A 22,699-nucleotide genomic window follows, 5' to 3' on the forward strand; every position below is an offset into this window, starting at 1 on the left:
GTAAAATTGCTATTATTGTCTAAATAGACTATGGCTGTCAAAAAAATAAATCTTCATACAGTTCTCATTATTGTAGCTAACTTTTTACAGCAAACAGAAGGTGAAAAACAACAACAAAATGATGTATATTATGTACATCACACTTTGTAAAATAAATAAGATGCTGCAACTTAATCAACCCCATGGGTCATCTAATCTCCCCCCTGTCTGACCACGACATTTCCTCCAGACCACACCAGACATCCTCCCTTGCAATGCAACATGGGAAACTATTTTGGCATGAAACACTCTAACACCACTTCCTCTCCCTCATAACAACACCACGCACTGTACCTCTATCTCATCCCTCTATTATCACCTCTATCTCATCCCTCTATTATCACCTGTATCTCATCCCTCTATTATCACCTGTATCTCATCCCTCTATTATCACCTGTATCTCATCCCTCTATTATCACCTGTATCTCATCCCTCTATTATCACCTGTATCTCATCTCTCTATTATCACCTGTATCTCATCTCTCTATTATCACCTGTATCTCATCCCTCTATTACTGCTGGTCTTTCAAAAAAGCTCATTTTCGGCCTCTATTATCACCTATAATAATAATAATAATAATACATGGGATTTATATAGCGCTTTTCAATGACCCAAAGACGCTTCACAAAAACAAGCAAAACAAAGAACACTGAGAAATAAAATATACAACAACAAAGGGGCTATGGGAAGGCTTGTTTAAACAGAAATGGCTTAAGGCGGAGGCGGAAGGTGTTAAGAGAGTCAGAGTCAAGGATGGATTGTGGCAGTGAGTTCCAGAGCCGGGGAGCAACCCTGGAGAATGCCCTATCACCAAAGCTCTGTAGCTTGGATCTGGGGATGATGAGGTGGCCTGCTGTACAAGAGCGGAGTGAGCGTGAAGGTTGATAGTGTTGAAGAAGGTCCGAGAGGTAGGGGGGAGCAAGTTTGTGGAGGGCTTTGTAAGTCAGGAGGAGTATTTTGTATTCAATGCGCTGTTTGACAGGGAGCCAGTGAAGCTCACAGAGGATGGGGGTGATGTGCTGCCAGGACTTTGAATGAGTAAGAAGCCTCGCAGCAGAGTTTTGAACCATTTGGAGCTTATGGAGGTATGAGGAGTTGATGCCGGACAAGAGGGAGTTACAATAGTCAAGACGGGAGGAGATGAATGCATGAATCAGAGTTTCAGCTGCAGGTGGGGGGAGGGAGGATTTGAGTTTTACAATGTTACGAAGATGAAAGAAAGATGATTTGACAGTCTGTTTAATGTGTTGCTCGAAACAGAGGGTGGAGTCAAGGATGACCCCAAGGTTGCGAGCACAGGGGGAAGGAGAAACTACAGTGTTGTCAATGGTGAGAGAGAATGTGCCAGTTTTACTAAGGGTGGATTTGGTGCCAATGAGAAGAAGTTCTGTTTTTTCACTGTTGAGTTTGAGGAAGTTGTGATGCATCCATATTTTTATTTCAGAGAGACATGATTCAATATGGGCCAGAGGTGGGTTGGTGAGAGATTTGTTGCTGAGATAAATCTGTGTGTCATCAGCATAGCAGTGGAAATTAAGGTTGAAGTGGCGGAGGATCTGACCAAGGGGGAGGATGTAAATAATGAAGAGTAAGGGACCCAGAACAGAGCCCTGGGGGACCCCCTGCGTGACTGTAGATATTTCAGATTTTTGGTGACTGAGGGAGATGTAATGGGTTCGATTTGTGAGGTAGGTTTGTAGCCAGGAGAGTGCGGTTCCCTCAACACCCAGACCCCTGAGCCTGGTGAGGAGGATCTGGTGGCTCACGGTGTCAAATGCGGCACTCAGATCCAGGAGAATCAGGATGTTGAGGGAACCAGCATCAGCAGAGATGAGGAGGTCATTGACAACTTTGAGTAGTGCAGTCTCTGTGCTGTGGAGTGGGCGGAAACCAGACTGGAGGGGTTCAAACAGGTCATTGTGAAGCAGGTGTTGTTGGAGTTGAGAGGCAACCGTCCTTTCCAGGGTTTTGGCAAGGAAGGGGAGGTTGGATATCGGGCGGAAATTGTTCAGGATGGTGGTATCTAGTCCAGGCTTCTTTAAGATGGGAGTGACAGCAGCAGTTTTATAGATGGACGGGACAATGCCATGGGTGAGGGATAGGTTAATGATGCGTGTGATGTAGGGACAGAGTGCAGGCAGGCAGGCTTTAATGAGAGAGGCTGGAATGGGATCAAGGGAACAGGAAGTTGATTTGGACGAGAGTATAATTTTGGTGATATAGTCAGAGTCAATGGGGGAGAATGTATGAAGGTGAGTGCGAAGGACAGGCGGTGGACAGAGTGAGTAATCAGCGGTTGGAGAAAGGGAACAGGGAAACTGACCTAACAGTGATGCATTGATTTTTTTGATTTTGTCTTTGTAGAATGAAAGGAAAGTGCTGGCAGGGAGAGTATGTGAGGTATGGTTGTTATGGCGAGGCTGAAGTAGCTTGTTGACTGTTGAGAATAAGGTATGTGAGTTCATATTAGAGCTACTGATAATGTTGCAGAAGTAGGAGGACCGAGCAGTACTGAGGGCATCTCTGTATGTAGAGAAGTGATGTTTGTATGCTTCGGTGTGAATAGTGAGCCCCGTTGATCTAGCCAGGCGTTCCAGGCGTCTGCCAACCTGCTTCAGAGAACGGAGCTCAGGAGTAAACCGAGATGAGGTGGTGAATGAAACATGCTTAGCTCTAAGTGGTGCCAGAGTGTTAAGGGAGGAAGAGAGAGCGCTGTTGAACTTATTTGCCAGATCATCAAGGTTGTTGGGAGCATGTTCCAGGGGTAGTGCAGAGCAAATGGCAGTGGAGAGATGGAGAGGGTCGACAGCTTTGATATTACGGAAGGAGATTAGACGCTTATCAGTGTTGTGGGGTATTTTGGAGGAGAAAGAAAAATGTAAAATCTTGTGATCAGACAGGGGGGAAAACAGAAGGGGAAATATCTGAGAGGTTAAGGCCGACAGAGCAGACAAGGTCGAGTGTGTGGCCCTTAATGTGAGTGGGGAAATGGACGTGCTGGGTGATATTAAAACAGTCCAATACAGCAATAAAATCAGAGGCAAGTTTGGAGTTTGGTGTGTCAACATGAATATTCATATCACCGAGCAGGAGTAGGTGGGGTGAGGAAGGAGTAATGATTGTGAGTAGGTCTGCTAGATCAGATACAAATGATTCGTTGTGTTTTGGGGGACGATATACAAGAATGGTGGTCAGGGAGCATGATGCTTTGAAAGCAATGTATTCAAATGAGGAGAATGAGGTAAATGACAGTTCAGTTAATTTGTTAGTGGAATTGTATAATACAGCTAGGCCACCACCACGACCAGTGAGACGGGGGTGGCACAGATAATTGTAACCAGGGGGAGTAGCTAAATTGAGTGATAAAAAATCATCTGTCAGTTGCCAGGTTTCCGTGAGAAAAAGGAAGTCCAGTTTGTTATCCAGTATTAATTCATGTAGCAGTGGAGCTTTATTGTTAATAGAACGGGTGTTGAGGAGAGCAAGATTGGTAGTTCGACAGGGTGCAGTGGGGGTGCAGATGGTCATAGGTTGGAGGGGGCGAAGAAAAAAATTATTTATAGTTCGATATGGAGGGTATCTAGGAGGACGGGACTGAGACCATATGGAGATTATGTTGCTATAGGTGTTAGAGTTGGTAGACCAGTTACGTCGGGAGCCTCGATGTTGATAGAGACGTCTACAGAAAATGGCAGACGCACGGGCACGCTGGGTTACAACAGGAGGAGGTGGGTAGTTGTTATTCAAAGCTAGTAGATCCAAACGGGAGTAGAATATTGTAGGAGGACGAATGTTGGATGTGAGCCTTAATAATCCAGGGTACAATGTCAACAGCAGAAGCAGGTGGAGGTATGGTTGCTGATACATGGCAAAGATTATGGATCCAGTTGAGTTGACAGAACAATCACACGGAAACACAAGACAGACTATAAAACCAACCTAGCCAGTACCAGACCCTGGCTGCTAAAAGACCCCACAGCACACACAGCCCTCACCAGTAGACAACAGACAAAAAGACAGTGGTGACTTACTCAGAGTAAGTCGTCTGCTGGAGCCCAGGTCACAACAAACAGGTGAAGACCAGGATGACACAACGCAGGCCAAAGAGGGATATATGAACTGTAGAGCTAGCCAGCCAGCAATGTGGTAGTCTGGAGGAAAGTATGAGCCAATCAAGTTTAAAACGTGTTTCAGGTGAAATCCGGTGTGATGTTGATGTTATCAAAATGCAGAGGTGTCCATTGAAGTGGAATAAAATCGGAAGTCCTTCAACACATTTCAACGCGGTTGTAACATTAGCGTTTCGGCTACCCAGCTCACAAACCACGCCAAGATTAGCTACTAGCTTTATGATGTTAGTGATTTTCCAAAACAAGGCAGCCGACTGAAGTCCAACTTCACATCTAGAATAGCCAGAGGGTAAAGACAATAACATAAAGCAAACTCATAAAAACAAAAGACAAACAATACGTTACAAGGACAGTTTCTAAGGAAAAGCGGCAATTCAGAAACAACGCCAGCAGATACTCTCCCCGGAAGTCAAACGGACAAAAAATAAATAAGAAAACATAATTCCTCTTACCTTCATTTTGCCTTTGTTTTTCATCACCTGTATCTCATCTCTCTATAATCACCTGTATTTCATCCCTCTATTACTGCTGGTCTTTCAAAGAGGGGAAGCTCATTTACGGCCTACATTATAACCCTCTGATGGTCTTCATTTGTAGTGACACTCGGGGTCTTTTGGACCCCAGACATTATATATTATTTTTTTTACACAAATATATAAATGCAAATTGGCTAGCAATTTCGCCAAACAAATATCAAGAAATATTGCAGCAGTTTGTCTTTCGTATACACTTCTGCGATGGGACTGAGCGCGAAATAGCTTCAGTGACTTCTTATAGCACAGAGTACACTATAGTACACTGTCAGTCAAAAGGAGATGCAGTTTGACAGATCGTCAGATCCTCCAATCATCACGTGGAAGCCCGGAGTCTGGGCCAGCCCACTCCTCATTCACCCCCAGAGACGCTGAGCGTCCATGGGCGGGACATAATCACAGCATTTATCCAATCACCGTCTACTTTCGGAGCACTGAAAAAAAACTGTTCTAAGCAGCCCCATTGAAGTCAATGGACGCTCTGCTTCAACAGGGAAATGCACTGTGACACTGCGGGATTGTATGAGAAGAAAATCGAGTCAGCCGACCTGTAGCTGATTCTGAACTAACTACTTTTATTTCATCCCTCTATTATCACCTGTATTTCATCCCTCTATTATCACCTGTATCTCATCCCTCTATTATCACCTGTATCTCATCCCTCTATTATCACCTGTATCTCATCTCTCTATAATCACCTGTATTTCATCCCTCTATTACTGCTGGTCTTTCAAAGAGGGGAAGCTCATTTACGGCCTATATTATAACCCTCTGATGGTCTTCATTTGTAGTGACACTCGGGGTCTTTGGGGTCTTTTGGACCCCAGATAATAACATGTTTTTTAAAATGTATTTATTTTACAAATATAATGATGCAAATCGGCTAGCAATTTCGGCAAACAAATATCAAGAAATATCGCAGCATATTGCAGCAGTTTGTACTCATCCTTCTATTATCACCTGTATCTCATCCTTCTATTATCACCTGTATCTCATCCTTCTATTATCACCTATATCTCATCCCTCTATAATCAACTATATCTCATCTTTCTATTATCACCTGTATCTCATCCTCCTATAATCACCTTTATCTCATCCCTCTTATCGTCTGTATCTCATCCCTCAATTATCACCTGTATCTCATCCATCCATTTTTACTTGTATCTGTGTTTCAATTTCTCAGGGAGTCAGGTTTTAGTAGAAGAATATGATGTAGATAGGCCTCACACTCCGGTACAGTAGGTGGCAGTATATGCACCTTTCACATGATTGCGATTCGACAACGAAGAAGAAGAAAAAGCATAGAGGTTTTGCATTTTCTTTTTCTTTGATCTCGTCAAGCTTCTAGGTCTGGTTTAAGAGGCTCCTTAACCGAAAGGAGATACCTTGCAGAAAGAGTAAGAAAATTATGATTAATTTGCCTGTTTAGGGAAGAATAAAGATTGTCCACACCATACACGGACCCGCTAATTTATTTAAACCCCCTAGCTTGAAATAACAGAAAAACGGAGAACTAGCTCTTAACTGGTTCTCAGTCACCCTGTTCACGGTGGAATGACCGTTGAACGAGTCGTACACGGATCGAATCGTTGAGGCTGGCGAGGAATAGGAGACGGTACTAGGAAAATAAATCTGCTTACGTTGGTAAATGAAGATATTGCTTTTTATTTATATTTACTATTTACTGTGTCTTCACATAGTTAAATCAGTAGAAGTCAATTAAGCTAAGTGATGAAAAAACATAGCATATAACAGCTTTTTGTAGGCTCCAACCCCATTTGGTTAACAGGCTAATTCGCTAGCCTAGTCTGCTACCTGTTGGTGTTGTAGACTGTCCTTCTGATTAGATATAAATCCTAGTTCTGTAATTGCAAATTCATTCATTCCTCCGGTTTCTCATAATACCTTGCAACAGGGAGACTGTAGCCTGATTATCTTGCAGTGTCTACCGAAAAACCATAAACTGCTAGTTAAACAGTAAAGAAAATGTTCATTTTGGGTCACATCCCTTGCAGTTAAAAATGAGTGTTTTGTTGTTGTCGTCTTTGTACTCGATACAGTCAAGTACACTTTAAGTATTTTACCCAGATCTGTTGTTTTGATATTGTGATTGTTTGTTGTTTTTCCTCCATTGTGTTGCATTGTATTCCCATCAGACATGTTCATCAGTCATATGTGGGGCTGGTTTGGTCTTTATTTTAGCAGATGGAGGACAAACCCAGCCTGCTGCTCTCCTTCCACACTGAGCCTAAAGAAGAGTCACTGGATCCTTATTGGGACAGTGGAACTCAGTGTTCGTTGGTGGATTCAGAGATGAAATCAGAGAAGCTGGAAGACTGCAGTCAAACACTGGGGACGAATGATATTAAATATGAAGAGGAGAAGAAGATTGGGCATTTTACTAATCAAGGTAAGGACTGGTTTATGAAGAGGGTTTAATCCCAGCCAACATTTGTATGTGGGGCCCATAATGGCCCACATGGGTTTGATTCAGGATTACATTGGGTGTTAGGTGGTCCCCAACTGTGAAACATATGCAAGACCCATGTGAGTCCCATCTTCAAGCTTTGTGGTGCTACATGGGAACTACATTGGACTGAAATGGTGGGTTTCTCCACAGGCTCCATATTGGGCTCATTTCAACTACCCACTTTATTATACCCCAATCTATTATACACACCAGGCCTTTGTGGGCCATATTGCACCCTGGTCTATGTTACATATCCCATTGATCAGAATAAAAGGCTTGGAACTAATGAGATGATAAATGCCTCTATTTCTCACAGACATGTTTTCAGGAGTGTAACTATCTTTGTAGCCCTATCCTGACAATTGTTTTCCTGATCAGGTTGATAAACAACAATGACATTTTCTTACCCTGGGTGACACCATTTTTGGAGGGCACTGAATGAATTAAAATGTTGGCAAGTTTTTGTTATGCCTGGGGGAACTGTTTTCAGAAAATGTTTACGTTTATCACTCTTAACTCTTGGAATAGTTCCATTGAACTTTAATGTATTCAACTAACTGCATTGACATAGTGTCACTGCACTAATGAACTTTTCTGATATTAATCACACAGATGAGTTTGCTGAAGTTCTTACATTGCCTACACCTGGAGAGCAACAGCAGGATGATTGTGAAGAAAAGTCCCACCTCTGCCCCCATTGTGGAAAACATTTCCTTTCTATATCACTGCTAAAAAGACATATTAATATACACTCTGGAGAGAAACCATACTCCTGTTTTGACTGGGGGAAGAGTTTCTCTCAATCAGCCCACCTTAATAATCACCAGCGCATACACACTGGAGAGAACCCATACTCCTGTTGTGACTGTGGGAAGAGTTTCTCAAGTTCAGGCGGCCTTAAAGGTCATCTGCGCATACACACTGGAGAGAACCTATACTCCTGTCCTGACTGTGGGAAGAGTTTCTCTCACATAAGCATCCGTACTATTCACCAGCGCATACACACTGGAGAGAAGCCTTACTCCTGTTCTGACTGTGGGAAGAGTTTCTCTCAATCAGCCCACCTTAATAATCACCAGCGCATACACACTGGAGAGAAGCCTTACTCCTGTTCTGACTGTGGGAAGAGTTTCTCAAGTTCAGGCGGCCTTAAAGGTCACATGCGCATACACACTGGAGAGAACCTATACTCCTGTCCTGACTGTGGGAAGAGTTTCTCTCACATAAGCATCCTTACTATTCACCAGCGCATACACACTGGAGAGAAGCCTTACTCCTGTTCTGACTGTGGGAAGAGTTTCTCTCAATCAGCCCACCTTAATAATCACCAGCGCATACACACTGGAGAGAAGCCTTACTCCTGTTCTGACTGTGAGAAGAGTTTCATTTCATCATATAAACTAACTAGACATCGGAGAACGCACACAGGAGAGAAGCCCTACTCCTGTTGTGACTGTGGGAAGAGTTTCTCAAGTTCAGGCAGCCTTAAAGGTCATCTGCGCATACACACTGGAGAAAACCCATACTCCTGTCCTGACTGTGGGAAGAGTTTCTCAAGTTCACGCAGCCTTAAAGGTCATCTGCGCATACACACTGGAGAGAACCCATACTCCTGTCCTGATTGTGGGAAGAGTTTCTCAAGTTCAGGCGGCCTTAAAGGTCACATGCGCATACACACTGGAGAGAACCTATACTCCTGTCCTGACTGTGGGAAGAGTTTCTCTCACATAAGCATCCTTACTATTCACCAGCGCATACACACTGGAGAGAAGCCATACTCCTGTCCTGACTGTGGGAAAAGTTTTTCTTACTTAGGCAGCCTTAAAGATCACCAGCGCATACACACTAGAGAGAAACCATACTCCTGTCCTGTCTGTGGAAATAGTTTCTCTCGTTTAGGCAGCCTTAAAGATCACCAGCGCATACACACTAGAGAGAAGCCTTACTCTTGTTCTCACTGTGGGAAGAGTTTCTCTCATACAGGCACCCTTAGAAATCACCAGCGCATACACACTGGAGAGAAGCCATACTTCTGTTCTGACTGTGGGAAAGGATTCTCTAGGTTAAGTGGCGTTACAATCCATCAGCGCGTACACACTGGAGAGAAGCCATACTCATGTTCTGACTGTGGGAAGAGTTTCTCTCGTGAAGGCACCCTTAAATATCACAAGCGCATACACACTAGAGAGAAGGCATACTCCTGTTCTGACTGTGGGAAAATTTTCTCTAGTTTAAGCGGTGTTAAAACTCACCAGCGCATACACACTTAAGAGAAGTCATACTTCTGTTCTGACTGTGAGAAGACTTCCTCTCAATTAGGCAACCTAATATTCACCAGTGCAGGCACACTGGATAGAGGCCATACTCCTGTCCTGACTGTGGGATGAGTTTCTCACTAGCGCATAGACACAAGAGAGGAAGCTTAACCTTGTTCTGACTGTGGGAAGAGTTTCATTTCGTCATATGAACTAACTTGTCATCAAAGATTTCGCACAGGAGAGAAGCCATACTCTTGTTCTGACTTTGGGAAGGGTTTCTCTCAACTATGTAACCTTACAGCTCACCCGCACGTGCATGCTAGGTAGAAGCCTTACTCCTGTTCTGACTAAGGGAAGAGATTCAAGCATATTGTTTCCCTCAAAACGCATCAGAGGGCCCATAGTACAGGCTAACACTACTTTTAAATGTGGGATGTGCTTTTCGACTCTCTTAACATATTGTCAAAATTGTATACCTTGTCTTAACTGACATACGTCATAGAACTGAAGTAACTGAAATACTTAAAACCTGTTCTCACAGGGAGTACCGCCACCGGGACACCAAAACCTTTATACCACAAAGTGTGCAAAGTTTTGAAAAAACATAGCTATTACGGCGACTAACTCCCATGCAAGTGTTTGAGAATAGTCAACATCCACAAAAATGGCACCAGGGTCACTAGATATATTTACTTAGCCATTCAGTGAGTCCAGTGACTGTGTTGGCCCCTCCATTATAGACAGTATAACAGATGACTGCTTCTTCCCTAAATAGTTCTTTGGGTCATTGTCCCTTTGTAGGTGGAAATGAACTCCAATCCAGCATTGTCCACAGGAAATGGCATATGGTGTCTGTTCTTTTTCCCATCTTAACATTTTCTTTGTATTGGCCAGTCTGAGCCATGTCTTTATATTTGCAACTGTGCCTGGAAGGGCAGCATCCCAGGGTCACCTCTTCACTGATGATGTTGAGACTTGTGTTTTTGGGGTAATATTTAATGAAGCTACCAGTTGAGAACCAGTTTCCTGCTAGGAATGGCCTTCATTTCTCAGAACAAGTATGGACTGATGCTTGCCAGGTGGGCTCTCGTCGCCACTGGGATGCCCTCCCTCCAATGCCTTTCGGGGCTAGAGTCACTGGCTTGTTGTTGTCTCTCTGTTGCACACTTGTGCAATTGGGCTGTACTCTGCTGGCAATACTCTGCCCTCATTCAGGGTGTCCCTTTGGTTGATGCCTGGCAATGTGGTTGGATTGATTTCCTGCCTGTTGGGCCCTGCCCGGGGCCTCCCCCGGGAAGGGGCAATTAGTGCTCTCACACATATAACTAAATAAATGTTTGGTATAAAATGACAAGTGTGTGAGAGGGGAGGATGTTCATTGTTCTGTGGGAGACCGGTGTGTAATCTGTATGGATTACATATTATACTCATGCTTTCTTGGATTATTAATGTCATTTGTATCACTTTTTAAAAAACATTTTACGGTCTCTCTGATTATCTCAGTCTAGCCCCTCCAGTAAAGGTAATAAACATTACATCCCTTTAGGAAGAGGTGTCGGCACTGATCACCTGATTTGTATTTGATTCACAAGGTCCTGATTCCATTCAGTTTAATGTTGATTTAATTCAGATATAGTGTTCATTTCCATAGCAATATTGCTTATAAGAGAGAGATTCTTTGAGAATGAAGGCTATAAACTGCACAGGTATAAAATTTGAGACGTAACTAATATGAGGCAGGACTCGGGCCGCAAACAAGAAACAAAAACTCTCCAACAGACCCTTGTTTATCAGGTGTCCTGCATTGCATTCTTTCTCTAAAGGTCTGGAACACCAGTTGTGGGCCATCAGCCCCCCCCCCGCCCCCCCCCCCCCAGCTCACTTGGAGAGGTGTGAAACTCTGTGTAAACTGGAATGTAAAGAAATCAATGATATTGTGGACATTTATCCGTAGTGATTTCACTTGTTGGAGGGTGTCAGGTTTGGGGACCACACAATTTCGTCTCTGCTCTTTGCAGATGATGTTGTCGTGTTGGCCCCTTCTAACCAGGACCTTCAGCATGCGCTGGGACGGTTTGCAGCCGAGTGTGAAGCGGTGGGGATGAAAATCTGTACCTCCAAATCCGAGGCCATGGTCCTCAGTCGGAAAAGGGTGGCTTGCCCACTTCAGGTTGGTGGAGAGTGCCTGTCTCAAGTGGAGGAGTTTAAGTATCTAGGGGTCTTGTTCACGAGTGAGGGAAGGATGGAACGGGAGATTGACAGATGGATCGGTGCAGCTTCTGCAGTAATGCAGTCGATGTATCAGTCTGTCGTGGTGAAGAAAGAGCTGAGCCGCAAGGCGAAGCTCTCGATTTACCAGTCAATCTACGTTCCGACTCTCACCTATGGTCATGAGCTTTGGGTCATGACCGAAAGGACAAGATCCCGGATACAGGCGGCCGAAATGAGCTTTCTCCGCAGGGTGGCCGGGCGATCCTTTAGAGATAGGGTGAGAAGCTCGGTCACCCGGGAGGAGCTCAGAGTAGAGCCGCTGCTCCTCCACATCGACAGGGGTCAGCTGAGGTGACTTGGGCATCTTTTTCGGATGCCTCCGGAACGCCTTCCTGGGAAGGTGTTCCGGTCCCGTCCCACTGGGAGGAGACCCCGGGGAAGACTTAGGACACGCTGGAGGGACTATGTCTCCCGGCTGGCCTGGGAACGCCTCGGTGTCCCCCCGGGAGAGCTAGAGGAAGTGTCTGGGGAGAGGGAAGTCTGGGCATCCCTGCTTAGACTGCAGGCGGCAACACCCAATCCATTAGACATTGGTTAAGTGGGATAGATCCTGTCCTTTGTGTTCATTGTGTTTGCCAAGGTAAAGTTATGCTAATAAATATTTTGGGGTGTGTTTTAGAAATGACTGCTATTAGGATGAATAGTAATGTCTCCAACAGTTATTTGAGTCTGTTCTGTGTAAAGAATCCTCCCGACGGATTGTGTTTTATTGCTATCATGTGTTTTAGATACTTATGTTATACTTTCTAGATGTTTATGCAGTTTAGGGGGACATTGAATATTGCTGGTATGTAACTATGAAATGTATTGCAACTATATTACTTGATCCAAATAAATGGTGTTACTTTGATATATAGATTATGACATCATTCCTAATTAATCTACAACAGGGCTGTCCACCTTGTTCCTGATCTACTGTCCTGCAGGTTTTCTATTCCACCATGATTTAGCGTGTCATCTAGCAAATTTTTAGGTGTGCTAAATTAGGGTTGGAAAGAACCTACAGGACAATAGATCACAAGGAACAGGGCTGGGCAGCACTGATCTCCAATTACTCTGGTGGATTAATAACCCAAACCTGTGATACTGGTAATTACACACACACATACTTAAGAAATGACCAGATTTGCATATACCTGAGTCCTGGATTGTTACACAAACAATTGGTTTTTTGTACTAGACTGATGAGAAGCTGCCTTTTGAGGCATTGTTGTAGGCCCAGGAATATACCTGGACTGGTAAACTGGCATACAGGGAAATGTCCAGTAGGCCGAGCCAAAATTAATGTAATCTTTTTTTAATTGTGCAACAACCGGCCCATAAAGCAGGGACAGCGGCACATTGGTTCATTTTCTATATTGACACAAGGCTAGCCCAGTCACATCTCTTCCTAGGGACATTGCCCTTCTGCTCTTTCTGAAGCATTCAAGGTTTTCATCTAAGGAATTGTTGAAAAACGGCTCCTTCTCTCAAGACTTTTGAACTCACTGCAGAGTGGTGACACCTGCTGGAGAGGAAAATATCATGTTTAATGTTCATATCTTCTTCCATAGTACCCTACATGACTTCCTGGTGCAGTGGTTAGACGTGTGCATTGGGAAGGGGAATTAAACAGCGGTTCGTATCCCTCATTCATCTTGCCTTTCCAGATTTTTTTTTAAACTGCATCCGCTCGAATGTTATCGGATTATGAAGGTGTCAAAAGATGCACTAAATGTAACGAGTAATATGAACAACAATAGCAGGATTGTTTGAACTCAAAACGTTTGCTAAAGCTCAGACGGAATCGATCTCGCACTACTACATTAATGATTGAGTCCACAACACTACCGTTTACGACTTTGTTGGAATGAAAATGCTGGCAACTTTATTTCTTTAAATGACTAAACAAGGTGACCAGTCGAGGACGGTGTAGGAAAGTCTCAAGCATCGAACAACCAAAGAAACCAACATTTTATAGGAGGCTTTGGAGAAAGCACGTGATCAAACGAGGCTTCGACTACATCAGTCAGTTTTGTTACAACGATGCTATCCTCAGCCGGCCGCGGGCCTTTCACACGAATCAGACTGGGTTGAAAAACATTTTGTATATGTCTGAATGATACATAAAATACAGTGGCTCCAAAGTAGTAGTAAAAACTTACGAGCACAGATTCCTGAAGTAGAAATTACAAATGCAGTGTTGCCACATCTCGACTCGAACCGGACTTTCAAAATAGTTACGCATCTGGCCACAGTTCTACACACTGAGCTATCAGCCCGCTGATGTCTTATCGAAATTTGAATGAGAATTCTAACAATAGGCTACACTGATTTGATAATCACCGGTTATTGATAATGAATAAGGTGTAGCACAAACATTGAAATTCACCAGTTAATTTGTGATTTTATATGAGTTCAAGACTTGATAATTATGTTGTAGAGTAATTTGATTTCATATGATTTAAAGCATGGTTGGAGCAATGTCTTTCAAAATCGTATCAGAAGGTTGTGTGACGTAAATATAGTACCTAAATTGACCAATTTAATTGAGATATTTATCCTCTCCCTCGCCAGCACATTCAATGGGTTTAATTTAGTACTTAAATTCACCAAAAGGTATACTATACTCAACTTTTTGTTTGTGCAGTAAAACATTTTTTGTTAGAGGTTAAGGCAATCCTCACATGTGAACATTTAGCACAACACTCTGTTTCACCTGCAAAAGGTGATAACTCAATCAAAAGGATTTACTCATGTTTCAAATGTTTATTTATTAATGAATTTGTTTACATTAATAAAAGGTTCCTTTATATTGCTTAAACCAAGACAGTCAAAATGCTAAGACATATATCGTCAAATGACCGTGTACTCTTAAAGTGCAACGAAAACCCACTAGAAAACACTGTGAAATTGCTATTATTGTCTAAATAGCCTACTATGGCTGTCAAAAAAAATAAATCTTCATACAGTTCTCATTATTGTAGCTAACTTTTTACAGCAAACAGAAGGTGAAAAACAACAACAAAATGATGTATATTATGTACATCACACTTTGTAAAATAAATAAGATGCTGCAACTTAATCAACCCCATGGGTCATCTAATCTCCCCCCTGTCTGACCACGACATTTCCTCCAGACCACACCAGACATCCTCCCTTGCAATGCAACATGGGAAACTATTTGGCATGAAACACTCTAACACCACTTCCTCTCCCTCATAACAACACCACGCACTGTACCTCTATCTCATCCCTCTATTATCACCTGTATCTCATCCCTCTATTATCACCTGTATCTCATCCCTCTATTATCACCTGTATCTCATCCCTCTATTATCACCTGTATCTCATCCCTCTATTATCACCTGTATCTCATCCCTCTATTATCACCTGTATCTCATCCCTCTATTATCACCTGTATCTCATCCCTCTACTTTCACCTGTATCTCATCCCTCTATTATCACCTGTATCTCATCCCTCTATTATCACCTGTATCTCATCCCTCTATTACTGCTAGTCTTTCAAAAAAGCTCATTTTTGGCCTACATTATAACCCTCCGATAGTCTTCATTTGTAGTGACACTCGGGGTCTTTGGGGTCTTTTGGACTCCAGATAATACATTTTTTTATTTATTTTTTACACAAATATATAAATGCAAATTGGCTAGCAATATCAAATATCAAGAAATATTGCATCAGTTTGTCTTTCGTATACACTTCCGCGATGGGACTGAGCGCGAAATAGCTTCAGTGACTTCTTATAGCACAGAGTACACTATAGTACACTGTCAGTCAAAAGGAGATGCAGTTTGACAGATCGTCATATCCTCCAATCATCACGCGGAAGCCCGGAGTCCAGGCCAGCCCACTCCTCATTCACCCCCAGAGACGCTGAGCGTCCATGGGCGGGACATAATCACAGCATTTATCCAATCACCGTCTACTTTCGGAGCACTGAAAAAAAACTGTTCTAAGCAGCCCCATTGAAGTCAATGGACGCTCGGCTTCAACAGGGAAATGCACTGTGACACTGCGGGATTGTATGAGAAGAAAATCGAGTCAGCCGACCTGTAGCTGATTCTGAACTAACTACTTTTATTTCATCCCTCTATTATCACCTGTATCTCATCCCTCTATTATCACCTGTATCTCATCCCTCTATTATCACCTGTATCTCATCTCTCTATTATCACCTGTATTTCATCCCTCTATTACTGCTGGTCTTTCAAAGAGGGGAAGCTCATTTACGGCCTACATTATAACCCTCTGATGGTCTTCATTTGTAGTGACACTCGGGGTCTTTTGGGTCTTTTGGACCCCAGATAATAACATGTTTTTAAAAATGTATTTATTTTACAAATATAATGATGCAAATCGGCTAGCAATTTCGCCAAACAAATATCAAGAAATATCGCAGCATATTGCAGCAGTTTGTACTCATCCTTCTATTATCACCTGTATCTCATCCTTCTATTATCACCTGTATCTCATCCTTCTATTATCACCTGTATCTCATCCCTCTATAATCAACTATATCTCATCTTTCTATTATCACCTGTATCTCATCCCCCTATAATCACCTTTATCTCATCCCTCTTATCGTCTGTATCTCATCCCTCAATTATCACCTGTATCTCATCTATCCATTTTTACTTGTATCTGTGTTTCAATTTCTCAGGGAGTCAGGTTTTAGTAGAAGAATATGATGTAGATAGGCCTCACACTCCGGTACAGTAGGTGGCAGTATATGCACCTTTCACATGATTGCGATTCGACAACGAAGAAGAAGAAAAAGCATAGAGGTTTTGCATTTTCTTCTTTGATCTCGTCAAGCTTCTAGGTCTGGTTTAAGAGGCTCCTTACACGAAAGGAGATACCTTGCAGAAAGAGTAAGAAAATTATGATTCGTTTGCCTGTTTAGGGAAGAATAACGATTGTCCACACCATACACGGACCCGCTAATTTATTTAAACCCCCTAGCTTGAAATAACAGAAAAACGGAGAACTAGCTCTTAACTGGTTCTCAGTCACCCTGTTCACCGTGGAATGACCGTTGAACGAGTCGTACACGGATCGAATCGTTGAGGCTGGCGAGGAATAGGAGACGGTACTAGGAAAATAAATCTGCTTACGTTGGTAAATGAAGATATTGCTTTTTATTTATATTTACTATTTACTGTGTCTTCACATAGTTAAATCAGTAGAAGTCAATTAAGCTAAGTGATGAAAAAACATAGCATATAACAGCTTTTTGTAGGCTCCAACTCCATTTGGTTAACAGGCTAATTCGCTAGCCTAGTCTGCTAGCTGTTGGTGTTGTAGACTGTCCTTCTGATTAGATAGAAATCCTAATTCTGTAATTGCAAATTCATTCCTCCGGTTTCTCATAATACCTTGCAACAGGGAGACTGTAGCCTGATTATCTGGCAGTGTCTACCGAAAAACCATAAACTGCTAGTTAAACAGTAAAGAAAATGTTCATTTTGGGTCACATCCCTTGCAGTTAAAAATGAGTGTTTTGTTGTTGTCGTCTTTGTACTCGATACAGTCAAGTACACTTTAAGTATTTTACCCAGATCTGTTGTTTTGATATTGTGATTGTTTGTCATTTTTCCTCCATTGTGTTGCATTGTATTCCCATCAGACATGTTCATCAGTCTTATGTGGGTCTGGTTTGGTCTTTATTTTAGCAGATGGAGGACAAACCCAGCCTGCTGCTCTCCTTCCACACTGAGCCTAAAGAAGAGTCACTGGATCCTTATTGGGACAGTGGAACTCAGTGTTCGTTGGTGGATTCAGAGATGAAATCAGAGAAGCTGGAAGACTGCAGTCAAACACTGGGGACGAATGATATTAAATATGAAGAGGAGAAGAAGATTGGGGATTTTACTAATCAAGGTAAGGACTGGTTTATGAAGAGGGTTTAATCCCAGCCAACATTTGTATGTGGGGCCCATAATGGCCCACATGGGTTTGATTCAGGATTACATTGGGTGTTAGGTGGTCCCCAACTGTGCAACATATGCAAGACCCATGTGAGTCCCATCTTCAAGCTTTATGTGGTGCTACATGGGAACTACATTGGACTGAAATGGTGGGTTTCTCCACAGGCTCCATATTGGGCTCATTTCAACTACCCACTTTATTATACCCCAATCTATTATACACACCAGGCCTTTGTGGGCCATATTTCCCCCTGGTCTATGTTACATATCCCATTGATCAGAATAAAAGGCTTGGAACTAATGAGATGATAAATGCCTCTATTTCTCACAGACATCTTACTTTTCCTCTGGACTATAAGCATCTAGTTTGCTTGGACCTGGTCTGTAAATGGACTCTGTGGTTTAAGGGTCCATTGCAGTGTTGGGTTTTGTCTTCTGTTCTATCCACCATCTCTGATCACTTGAAACTATGTAGACAAAGCTTCTGGTACTTGGAGTTCATATAATCATTTGTTTTAACAATGTTCCCAGGGAAGTAAAACAGCCTCACAACGTAAAAGGTCCACCACTATACAATGCCCTCCAATCATTTTGGGATATGTGCAAAATGGGCTGTGTACTTAGAAAAAAAAATACTTTTGGTAATTTATTGAAAATAATTTTTAATTTCCAAAATCTGTTCCAGAATTATTAAAATCCCTTGATATTCTTCTTGAGTAAAATCTATCTGATGAAGTATACACTGATGAGCCAAAACATTCTGACCACCTGCCTAATATGCTGTTGGTCCTCCGCATGCATTATCCTGCTGAAAGAGGCCACTGCGATCAAAGAATACAACTGTCATGAAGAGGTGTATCTGGTCTTCAATGCTGTTTGGGGAGGGGGCAGGTGTCAAATAGACATCCACATGAATGCCTGGATCTAGGGTTTCCCAGCAGAACATTGCCCAGAGCATCACATTCCTTCCACAGGCTTCAGACCAGACGGGATAGCCTTGGGGGCTCAACACCCTGTCACAGGATAATTCTTGTCCCTCCTTTGACCACTTTTGGTAGGTACTCACCACAGCTGACCAGGAGTACCCCTCAAGCCTTGTCGTTTAAGAGAAACTCTGTCCCAGTCGTCTGGCAATAAGAATTTAGCCCTTATCAAAGTCAATCAGGTCTTTACTCTTGCCCATTTTCCCTGAATCCAACAAGTTGACTAGAACTGATCGTTTGCCTTCCATCTGATCTACCCAGACTGTGTGTTGATTTACATTTCCTAATTATTGCCCTCATATTGCAAATGAGTGTTTTCAGGAGTGTAACTATCTTTGTAGCCCTATCCTGACAATTGTTTTCCTGATCAGGTTGATAAACAACAATGACATTTAAAGTGTTTTCTTACCCTGGGTGACACCATTTTTGGAGGGCACTGAATGAATTAAAATGTTGGCAATTTATTGTTATGCCTGGGGGAACTGTTTTCAGAAAATGTTTATGTTTATCACTCTTAACTCTTGGAATAGTTCTATTGATCTTTAATGTATTCAACTAACTGCATTGACATAGTGTCACTGCACTAATGAACTTTTCTGATATTAATCACACAGATGAGTTTGCTGAAATTCTTACATTGCCTACACCTGGAGAGCAACAGCAGGATGATTGTGAAGATAAGTCTCACCTCTGCCCCCATTGTGGAAAACATTTCCTTTCTATATCACTGCTAAAAAGACATATTAATATACACTCTGGAGAGAAGCCCAACTCCTGTTCTGACTGTGGGAAGAGTTTCATTTCATCATATGAACTAACAACTCATCAAAGAATGCACACAGGAGAGAAACCATACTCCTGTTTTGACTGTGGGAAGTGTTTCTCTAATTCAGGCAACCTTAATATTCACCAGCGTATACACACTGGAGAGAAGCCTTACTCCTGTTCTGACTGTGGGAAGAGTTTTTCTCAATCAGCCCACCTTAATATTCACCAGCGCATACACACTGGAGAGAAGCCTTACTCCTGTTCTGACTGTGAGAAGAGTTTCATTTCATCATATAAACTAACTAGACATCAGAGAACGCACACAGGAGAGAAACCCTACTCCTGTTCTGACTGTGGGAAGAGTTTCTCACAATTTGGCAACCTAGCAACTCACCAGCGCATACACACTGGAGAGAAGCCATACTCCTGTTCTGACTGTGGGAAGGGTTTCATTTCATCAAACAGACTAACAGTACATCAGAGAACGCACACAGGAGAGAAACCGTACTCCTGTTCTGACTGTGGGAAGAGTTTCTCTCATTTAAGCCACCTTAAAATACACTGGCGTTTACACACTGGAGAGAAGCCATACACCTGTTCTGACTGTGAGAAGAGTTTCATTAGATCATCTTGCCTTACTATTCATCGAAGATCACACACAGGAGAGAAGCCATACTCCTGTTCTGACTGTGGAAAGAGTTTCTCTAAATTAAGCAGCCTTAATATTCACCAGCGCATACACACGGGAGAGAAACCATACTCCTGTTCTGACTGTGGAAAGACTTTCTCTCATTCAAGCCACCTTAATATTCACTGGCGTATACACACTGGAGAGAAGCCATACTCCTGTTCTGACTGTGGGAAAATGTTCTCTAATTCAGGCAACCTTAAAACTCACCAGCGCATACACACTGGAGTGAAGAAATACTCCTCCTCTGACTGTGGGAACAGTTTCATTTCATCACAAACACTAACTAGACAGGAGAGAATACATGCTGGAGAGAAGCCATAACCATACCCTGGAGAAAAAACCTTAACCCTGTTCTGAGTGTGATTTTCATTACATCATCTTGCCTTACTAGTCATCAAAGATTGCTCTCAGAACAGAAGCCATACTCTTGTTCTGACTGTGGGAAGGGTTTCTCTCAAACATGTAGCCTTGAAACTCAACAGTGCCTGCATGCTGGAGAGAAGCCTTACTCCTGTTCTGACTATGGGAAGAGTGTCAATCAACTCGTTGCCTCAAAATATATCAGGATCAGTTCTATAGGATTACACAACTTTTGATTTTAGAAAGGATATTGTCAAAAAGCCCTAACTTATTCTTCATCACATAAAACTGAAAGAAGAGAGAAATTTAAATTCTAGATTTTTTCCCCCTACCTGTTCAATGAGCCTTTATTTTGTAGTTTATCCTTTCAGAAGTACACTGCTGTTCAAAAGTTTGGGGTAAATTTGAAATGTCCTTGTTTTCCAAGAATACACATGAAATTATATTGAGTAGGAAATATAGTAAAATTAATAGGAAATATAGTCAGTGACGAAGCTAGAAATAATGATTTTAATAATAATTTATCTTTTTGCCGTTTCCAGCTACAATAGTCATTCTCATGTACACTGTATTTCAATTTGATGTTACAATCCCATTTCCAAAAGTTGGGATGCTGTGTAAAATGTAAATAAAAACCAAATACAAAAATGTGTAAATCATTCTAATACCTATATTGAATAGACAATAATACATAGATATGTCAAATGTTGAAACCAGTACTGGTTTTCAACCTTGTCTCTTGGGTACAGAGATTGTTCCTGATTCTCTGACTCTATTATTGATATCATGTACCCTACATGAGATCGCCAAAATATTAGCAATTTTACATTGAGAAACTTTATTCTTAAATTTTTGCACTATTTGCCTGCACAGTCTTTCACGGAGTGGTGAACCCCTCCCTATATATACTTCTGAAAGATTAATTTTCTCTGGGATGCTCTTTTTATACCCAATCATGTTACTGACCTGTTGCCATTTAACCTAATTAGTAGATAGATGTTCCACCAGGTTTTTTTGCATTTCTCAACATTTAAATTTTTTGCACCCATTCCAGCTTTTTACAAATATTTTGCTGGCCTCATATTCAAAGTAGGCATATTTTTCAATGAACATAAACATTTCTGTTTCTACGTTTGATATGTTGTCTTTGTACCGTTTTCAATTAAATATAGGGTTTAAATGATTAGCACATCATTGCATTTTTTTATTTACATTTTATAGTGTCCCAACTTTTTTGGACAGGGTTCTTTATTTTAATAACAAAAACAAGTACATATAAACTTTTTAAGCAGTAGTGTATATCCTGTTGATCATCTAAATGTACTGTATGAGTCTTATATGGTGTCATTTGAATAATATTTGTTGCTGCTGTTCTTTCTGTGTCCTAGTCCAAATGTAATGCATTAGATGTGTAGGTTAGATGCTTTAAACAGACACTTCCTATAGACTGGAATGTGTCCACTGATGACATAGTGGGTTAAGTGGTCATAACACATCCCCCAAACCCTCATGATGGACTATAACAGATTGTTTTACGAACGCTGTCTTCTGGCTTTCTTTCCTGCCTCTATGCATGCATCTTAGCTCTCACAAACTTAAATCTCTGGAGATTTTCTGTCTTTGATACTTGTATTGATATTGGGTACTCCTTTTAACTATTACATTTACATGTCACATTCATCTATTGACTCTTTGGAAATATATAAAACAGGTCAAAATCCAGTTCCATCAGTACTTACAGAAGAGAGTACTCTCATGTTTTGCCTTTGGAAAGAATTTCTCTTAAATAACGTAAAATGTGTTGGAAAGAGATTAAATTCTTTGGAGACAGTCAGTTACTGTACAGGAGGAGACTATGAACTATAAATCCCACTCACTAACAAGCTCTTTGCAGTTGGAGAACATCACACAGACACACTGAATCACAAGTTCACATTTACACAGATGCACACATCCTTCATCAGTGGGGAATCAAAGAGGGTCTTTTGAGACTATTTGGGCTACTATCAGATGGTAGTAACTTGAATGGACAAGGTGACTTGAGGGACGTTTGAATTCAGTACTAACAAAACAAGGGGTGAAGTGAAGATGAATCCTCTGGGTTCACTAGAATCTTACAAGACTGAAATATTGAAGGAAATGTGTAATCTGGGATGAACGACAGTAATGAAAGATCCTTCACAGAGATGGGGATTGTGGGTCAACTGACAAGTGCTCACACAAATCTAACTAAAATGTGTCATATTAAATGATATACAAACATAAAT

At 41.8% G+C, this 22,699-nt stretch overlaps 1 protein-coding gene across 3 annotated transcripts; it reads left to right on the plus strand.

Annotated features, from left to right (window-relative positions):
• Positions 1–6,114: 6,114 nt before the first annotated feature.
• On the plus strand, positions 6,115–20,951 carry LOC114839783 (zinc finger protein OZF-like). Of its 3 annotated transcripts, none has more exons than XM_034294541.1 (3): positions 6,115–6,347; positions 6,906–7,113; positions 19,228–20,951. In XM_034294541.1, the coding sequence occupies exons 2-3, from the start codon at positions 6,909–6,911 to the stop codon at positions 20,391–20,393; spliced, it is 1,371 nt and encodes a 456-aa protein (XP_034150432.1). In that variant the 5' UTR covers positions 6,115–6,347; positions 6,906–6,908; the 3' UTR covers positions 20,394–20,951. The 3 variants fall into 3 exon arrangements, with proteins under 3 accessions (XP_034150432.1, XP_028977963.2, XP_028977962.2); XM_029122130.2 differs by lacking the exons at positions 6,115–6,347; positions 6,906–7,113 and adding exons at positions 16,433–16,574; positions 17,376–17,583; XM_029122129.2 differs by lacking the exons at positions 6,115–6,347; positions 6,906–7,113 and adding exons at positions 16,434–16,821; positions 17,376–17,583.
• Positions 20,952–22,699: the final 1,748 nt, after the last annotated feature.

The sequence above is a fragment of the Esox lucius genome, chromosome 9, assembly GCF_011004845.1.
Source record: "Esox lucius isolate fEsoLuc1 chromosome 9, fEsoLuc1.pri, whole genome shotgun sequence".
Taxonomy (NCBI): Eukaryota; Metazoa; Chordata; class Actinopteri; order Esociformes; family Esocidae; genus Esox; species Esox lucius.